Source organism: Leiobunum rupestre, chromosome 6 (genome assembly GCF_980474605.1).
Source record: "Leiobunum rupestre chromosome 6, qqLeiRupe1.1.hap1, whole genome shotgun sequence".
Classification (NCBI taxonomy): Eukaryota; Metazoa; Arthropoda; class Arachnida; order Opiliones; family Sclerosomatidae; genus Leiobunum; species Leiobunum rupestre.
Window position 1 is genome coordinate 31,313,323 of NC_143389.1, and position 8,110 is coordinate 31,321,432.

The window sequence follows — 8,110 nt, forward strand, 5'->3', positions numbered from 1 at the left end:
GGACGTTCCCAACAAGGGACGTTCCCAACAAGGGACGTTCCCAACAAGGGACGTTCCCAACAAGGGACGTTCCCAACAAGGGACGTTCCCAACCAGGGACGTTCCCAACCAGGGACGTTCCCAACCAGGGACGTTCCCAACCAGGGACGTTCCCAACCAGGGACGTTCCCAACCAGGGACGTTCCCAACCAGGGACGTTCCCAACCAGGGACGTTCCCAACCAGGGACGTTCCCAACCAGGGACGTTCCCAACCAGGGACGTTCCCAACAAGGGACGTTCCCAACCAGGGACGTTCCCAACCAGGGACGTTCCCAACCAGGGACGTTCCCAACCAGGGACGTTCCCAACCAGGGACGTTCCCAACCAGGGACGTTCCCAACCAGGGACGTTCCCAACAAGGGACGTTCCCAACAAGGGACGTTCCCAACAAGGGACGTTCCCAACAAGGGACGTTCCCAACAAGGGACGTTCCCAACAAGGGACGTTCCCAACAAGGGACGTTCCCAACAAGGGACGTTCCCAACAAGGGACGTTCCCAACAAGGGACGTTCCCAACAAGGGACGTTCCCAACAAGGGACGTTCCCAACAAGGGACGTTCCCAACAAGGGACGTTCCCAACAAGGGACGTTCCGAACAAGGGACATTCCTAACATGGGACGTTCCCAATGACGGATATTCGTAACATGGGACGTTCCCAACCAGGGATTTTCCCCAAAAGGGACGTTCCCAACCAGGGATTTTCCCCAAAAGGGACGTTCCCAACAAGGGACATATCCAACAAGGGACGTTCCCAACAAGGGACGTTCCTAAAAATGTACGTTCCGAACAATGGACGTTCGTAGCAAGGGACGTTACTAACAATGGACGTTCGTAGCAAGGGACAGTCTTTCAATGGACGTTCCTTACAATGGCCGTGTAAAATTGGGTAAATTGAGCAATTAGTAATATTTAGTGTAGGGAGCTGTTATAATTTAAGTAAAGTTGGGTCAATAGAGCAATTTAATTAAAATTGGGTAAATTTTGGAAATTTAATTAAAATTGGTTAAATTGAGCAATTTAAGTAAAATTCGGTAAATTGAGAAATTTAATTAAAATTAGGTAAATTGAGCAATTTAAAGAAAGTTTCGGTAATGTGGTATAAATGTTAATTAATAAAAGCACAAAGTTCTAAATGAGGAATATTAATATATTTTTTTGATACAAAGGAAAATTGGGTGAATTGGATAAAATTCTTGTTAAATTAGTTAAATTAAGATATGTTTGGGAAATTTCATGCATATATTCGGTAAAACTAGGTAAATTTTGGTTAAATACCATAAAATTATGAAAAATGAAGGAAATTGGACAAACTTTTGAAATTTGGTTTAATACAAGGGAAATTAAACCAAATTAAATCAAATTTATTGTAAATATTTCAATCGTTTTCGATAAAATTAAAGAAAGTTGCGTTAAATCCATCAATGTTTGGAAAATTAGGTAAACCCAAATAATTTTGGTGTATTTACATTTATTGCTCTTATTATAAAAGTAAAGAAATTTTAAGCATTGTATGTAAAATTCAAAAGTCGCTTGATGACTTAGGCCTAAGGTGGTGCCTTGGGTATTAGCCTAGCTGATTATTATTATTATTTTATTATTAATTTAGTCATGTTATGTAAAATCGATAATGCATTTAGGAAATTGGGTAAACTTGTAAAATTTTGGTTTATATAACCAAAATTAAACAAATTGAAAAAGTTTTAAAATATTTGAAACATTTTGGGTTAAATTAAGGAAAGTTGGGTTAAATCCATCAAAAATTGGGCAATTAGCACGAAATTGTAGAATTTTTTTTAAATTGTGGCTAGTGTTCAAATAAATATGGAAAATTTCAGACATTTTGTGAATTGTACTTCCGAATACATTTTGGTAAATTTATATGAGTAATTTTGGGTAAATACGAATTACATTTCGGTAAATACGACTAATTTACAATTTATCTTAAAAGTTAGAAAAATGCTCGTAAAAGAAAAAGAAAAATACGAGCAAATATGTAAAATTTCCATAATTTGAGTAGCTTAGATCAAATTGGATAAAAATGGGTAAACCCTGAAAAATGAGGAATGTTTTAGTTAAAAGTTTTAGGTTTACTTTAAATTTTAAGTAAAATATATATTTAACTAAATAAAATTAGGTTTATTTAAGTAAAATGTAGAAAATTGAAATACAATTCTTATATTTAAACTTTTTCGTTAAAGTGAAGTAAAAAATTTAGAAAATTAAACAACAATTTTAAGTTTGAACTGAAATTTTAAAATAAATTTAGTTTTTTCAAGGAAATTTTAGTAAAATTGTGTCAAACGTCTTAAATTGGAAAACAATTGGACAGACTTTAAGAAATTTGGTATATTAAAGATAAACTGTTATTATTTGAATTGGAGGAATTTTTTTAAATGCTTAAAATTTCGTAAAGTATTTAAAGTTAAACGTAAAATAAACCTTAAGTATGAGTTTACCCAATTTCGTAAATTTTTTGAATAAATGCCAATTCTCATGCTATTTTAAATAGACCAAGACGTATGACGGTCAGAATACACACAATCCTCCTGATGTGTTAAGTTTGTTTGAGCTTTACACAGCAACCTGCAACGCCGGTCACATAACCATACTTATTTGCACTTACACTTATTTGTTACTTCTGCGCAAACGTTCAGTGTCACACTTATTTTTACATCTGGTCATACATTGAAAACGTGGCACGAACCGCCTTGAAAAATGCGAGAGGGAAATTCGCAGGTAGACCTCTATAAGCACACCGATTTACAATGTCGGAAGTTGCGGGGGTCCGAATACGCTGTACAAAAAACCTTACTTAGAATTAAAATTAAGGAAAGTATTTGCAAACCTAGGTTATATGGAAACCACAGCTATTCAAAAATATAACTCTCATGAAAATCGGATTTAAATTAAGGAACGTTATATAGACTTTTAGGCGAAAATATAAAACCGCGAAAATTGGGGTCCCGTAAATTACCGTGGAAACTATACTTAAATTTAATATTTACTGATATAACCGAAGGTGTAGATCCGCTGAATCCTAACCTAACCAAAAATATTTTTTTAACATTATCGGACTTAATTTTAAATAAAATATCTACCACACAAAGCGAAACCACTGAAAATAGTAAATTGGGCATTTGCCCAACTTCTAGGGCTCCGATTTCAAAAATTTATGAAAGGCTATCGATACCGAGGTATGTACATTCGAACGAGATATCATTGATTTTTCTAGACCTAACTGTTGAAGAGATATGCGCGACACGGCGGCATCGGCTACACTGTCCGTGAAACTAATACACACAAATCCTTAGGATTGTGTGTACAAATTATCATTCCCAGTTGTCAAAAACATTTTCGGTTAGCATGGCAAAGCGAAAGCCTATTTTATCTTTCCCCTTAAGCGAGTTTCAAGTTACATAGAGGTCTACCAACCCCTCGAGTTGGAACCAAATCGGAGATAAACAACTCGGGTAGTTTCCTTGTATGGTCTAGTGTAGAATCTTTTGGCTAAACAAAATTTGGACCCGGTTATTTTTAGGAGGTTGTATTTCCACAATATATCCGTATCGCACAGTACGTTGATTTGTCGACAGCGCCCTCTATTGCAGATAAGTAAATTTATTCCAGAATAATTTAATCAAATAAAACTTAAAATAATTTTTTTTACTGAATATAACGAAATTTCTGCGCAAGGCTTAGCGTTGTAGACGATTTTTTTTCGCCTTCCAAACTTCCGATAATTTCCGAACATGACGCGCTCTCTCATTGGCCGAGAGTTTCAAGTGTTAGTTTCGCGGTGATTGGTTGTCTGTTGCTTACCGGAGTTCGCGGTAAATACAGTTGCAAGAGGTCTAAATCACAAAGGCCCATTTTTTTCTAAAGTTTTTAATTAATAATAAATTGAATTTAATGATTTTTAATCGAAAAAAATTTAGATTAGAAATCGATATATTATAGGATCTTTAGGTTTTTCATTACCCCTTTAATAAATAATTAACCTAGATGGCTCTCCAGTGCAATAATTATGAAAAAAAGTTAATTTGGGGAAGCAAACCTATCGCATTTACCCATTTTCATAATTTTCCGAAATGTCTACCCATTGAATTATGAATAATACTGCTAGAATTACAATTACGATTTCGGTTGCCATGGTTACGCAGGACCTGTTCTGAGAAGACTGTACGAAATTCATCTTTATAATTAGGCGGTAGCGCCATCTATATTTTGCAGAGTTATATGATTCGCGCAAAAATTCAATTGCAATATAGTTGCCACCACGGTTGAACGATATAGTTGAAAAAGTCTCCATATTGAACGAAATTGGTCCCGCGCCAGCCAGATTTAGTTGTACCTATATTTATTCCCAACTCAATGGGTCTACCATGAAAGCGTCGGAGAAATATTATGCCCGGTAACTTCTGGTCGAAAGATATCGAGACAATCAGTATTATAAACACATGTTTAATTCACACAAGATAAAATTATCATTATCCTGTGATAAGAGAGTAGACAACTATAAATATCAAACATTTACTTATTAAGCAGTACATTAATTGAACCTATTGTCTACGAAGAAGTTATTTTTACGGAATTACACTCTAAAAATGTTATTCAAAAGTGGATTTTTGTTAGCTCTCCTGGCGATTGGTTATTTGTCAGTCGACGGAGCCCAAAACTTCACCCTCGATCAATCCGTTCAAGGTCTGGCCAAGGCTAACCAAGAGTTCCAACTGGGTCTATACAAGCAGCTGGTCAAACCGAGAGAGAATCTGGTCGTCTCCGGTTTCAGCGTTTCCACAGTTCTGTCCATGTTGCTTCAAGGCGCCAGAGGACAGTCGGCTCAGGAACTTCAGTCTGCTCTAAAGTATGATAAACTTCGTTCAGAAATCCTGGAAGACGGTTACAGGAAGGTGCTCGGAGCTATAAAGGGAAACGGAGACTATACGCTTAACAACGCCAACTCCATTTGGATCAAGGAAGATCACCAAATTCTGTCGCAGTTCCAGAGCAAAGTACGCGACGTTTTCCTGGCCGAAGCGAAAACGTTGAAGAAAGACACCGCAAAAGACGACATTAACAAGTACGTGGCTAACAAAACCGAAAACCTGATTCGAGAGTTATTCAAAGAGAATCCGAGTGACGAAACTGTCACGGTCTTGTTGAACGCCATCTTCTTCAAGGGTACTTGGAAGATTCAGTTCGAGAACCATACCTTCGAGGCGGGTTTCATGGACAACGACGATGTCATTCCGGCCGACTCAAAAAGCGCCACAACAAGAATGATGACAATCGAAAAAGACGCATTCCGTTTCGTCGAGTCTCGAGATTTGAAGGCCGAAATCGTCGAACTTCCTTACAAAGGTGAAGATGTCAGCATGTTAGTCCTTTTGCCGAGTCAAGGAACCACTTTGACTCAGCTGGAGAAAAATTTTACTATCGAGAAATTGGACCAAGCCATTAAACAAATGAAACCAACCAACGTGTCCATTGTCATGCCCAAGTTCAAAATCGAAAGCTCCCTCGATTTGGTCGAGCCGTTGGTACGTCTGGGCGTCAAAGAAGTATTCACCGATCGGGCCGATCTCTCCGGAATCGGATCCAATTTGAAGGTCAGCGACGTCATTCAAAAGGCCGTCATCGAAGTCACTCCGGAAGGCAGCAAGGCCGCCGCTTCAACAGCGGTGGAAATTACTTCGAGAATGGGTGGATTTGACGACGATTTCGTCAGATTTCTTCGCGTAACCCATCCTTTCATGTTCGTGTTGAGACACAAGCCAACCAGCAGCATTTTATTCATGGGTCGATACTCGCAGTCGGCTCCCTTTAACAAAAATGAATAAATATATTAATAAAATATAAAATTTTTTAGAGTACTTTTTCCTGAGTTTTGTTTTGAGAATTGCAACGTAAGTTCACTTTAATACGACCAATCCTTTTGAACAGCGAAACGATCAGCCCGTTTCTTACCTCTGATTTCGATTTATTATCAAAAGTTAATTACTTACCATAAGTAACATCATTAAAAGCATGAAACTTGTCCATACTTTTAATTATTTCATCATTACTTCAACAAAGAGAAATTAGTAGAAGATTTAGCAAATCCATAACCCGGAAGTTTAGTGGTAATAATAATAAAAAAATAATAATCAACTAGTCTAATACCCAAAGCACCACCTTAGGTTCCCTTTTTCTTATGGTTCAGCCAATTTGAAATTCAGCTAATTGGATAATACACGGAAAAGGTAGGTTTGATGCACTCCACACAACATTAATTCATAGCTCTAAAGACTAAGACAGTGTTTTTAATATGGAATTTTAAACTAAGTCTGGGAATCAAATCTAGTGCGCCACTTGGGGACGAGAAGATTCCCGGAAGTACAATGCAAGGAATTTCTGTTTCGACATTTTTGACGTCATTGTGACTTTATTAATGTAACCAAGGATCCTAACTTACGCTAGTATCTACCCTGCTTGGTCCCGGTTTTTGCTGGGCCTCTAGGCTTCAGCCTAGTCAGCCTTATGGAAAATGCAGCTCTGGTTGATGCCTTGGATATTATGCTAAAAGTTTACTTCATTTTGTAGGTAAAGAGCAGGTCTACAAAATAGACTTAGGCACATCCTCCATTCTCTCCCCTAACAATGATTGGAGGTGGTAATTTTGGAAAATTGCATCCCATGTTCCTACAATCATCTTTCTCCCTTAATTTGAATATAAATAGATTTTTTCTTATGTAGATACGAGTACCAAACCCTACTTATGATTGTATCAGTTAACGTTTCTTAAACAAATCGTTGTATCTAGATAAATAACGATTTCCCAGTGTTGTGTTATAATAATATTCCTATATTTTGAAAAATATTATATTCACGTAGGTGTAGCTATTTATAAAATAAATTGAACTTCTTGTTGTTGATTTAGAAATTTCATAAATTTTCATTGTTAAACAAGGATACAAGTGTCAACCTTATGGCTATTTTCTTACTTATGATAAACACATGGCAATTCACTTCTCTAGTGATAACATCGAACTAAAATTGAATTTTATCGCAAATATGACTAGACATTTTAATTTTAATAAAAAGGGGAACTTTTCCAAAACCTCAAACGATAAAAAGGCTCAACATCAGACATCGTCACTATTAATATATATGGGTGAAAACAGAAGTATATAAGTTTAATTAGCATCCATCATGCTATTTTTCTATTGTTTTTGCTTGAAACATGTAGTATCAAGAACGAATTCAGGTACCTAAGAATATTTAACCGCAGAGATTTTAAACCCCACCCTCGCGTACTTTATATCAAAGTTCTGCTTTCGGTTTTTCGCGACGGTCTTTTACACGGAAGTGCGCCATGTATATTTACGTTTTGAGATTAAAAACTAGACGAACTTTCGCTACGAGGCCTGAGTGAGTGGTACCATAGGCTTATGATATTTTCTATTTTCCCGATATTCTTAGATACGTGACCGCATTCTTGGTAATAGACTCGTGGTTAAAATTAATCTTTAATAGGGCAAATAAGCCATAATATTAGCTCCACATCGGCCACTGGATTTTATGCCGGACTAAAACGTATACAACGAGCCTCTCAATAAGTGTACCACGGCTTCTCTGAAACGGTTATTTAGAGTATAAACATAGAATACACTAAGTCTTTGCAAGGCGAAAAGAGTTAATCAGACCCACAGAAGCACGTACAGTGGCGGCGGCATAGACTATCCCCCCAGGGTTTCAGTCGGGGATGGTTTGTGTATATTTATACCACCCAAAATTTCATAAATCACATTATAATTTGCCAAATACCAATACATTTGATGTATTGAAAATTTGGTCGAAGGAGGACAAATTTGTTCAAATTTAATATTTATATTTAACATATACTTAATACATCGGGGGGGATTGTGTGTACTTAAATGTCTGTGACATCTTGTTCGCTTTACAAAGGGACCCCCACCTTGGAATGTGGGGGCAAATATATACAAACTAGCCAATGGTCTTCTCCGCGTGGCCCCGTGAATCACCTCTCTTCATCACCGAACAAGAGTGAGCCCAGTGGAAATTACAAA

General features: G+C 37.1%; 1 protein-coding gene across 1 annotated transcript; it reads left to right on the forward strand.

Moving 5' to 3' along the window:
• Nucleotides 1–4,594: 4,594 nt before the first annotated feature.
• Nucleotides 4,595–5,914, forward strand: LOC149940614 (leukocyte elastase inhibitor-like). Its single transcript, XM_090178080.1, has one exon. The coding sequence runs from the start codon at nt 4,646–4,648 to the stop codon at nt 5,879–5,881; it is 1,236 nt and encodes a 411-aa protein (XP_090034206.1). The 5' UTR covers nt 4,595–4,645; the 3' UTR covers nt 5,882–5,914.
• Nucleotides 5,915–8,110: the final 2,196 nt, after the last annotated feature.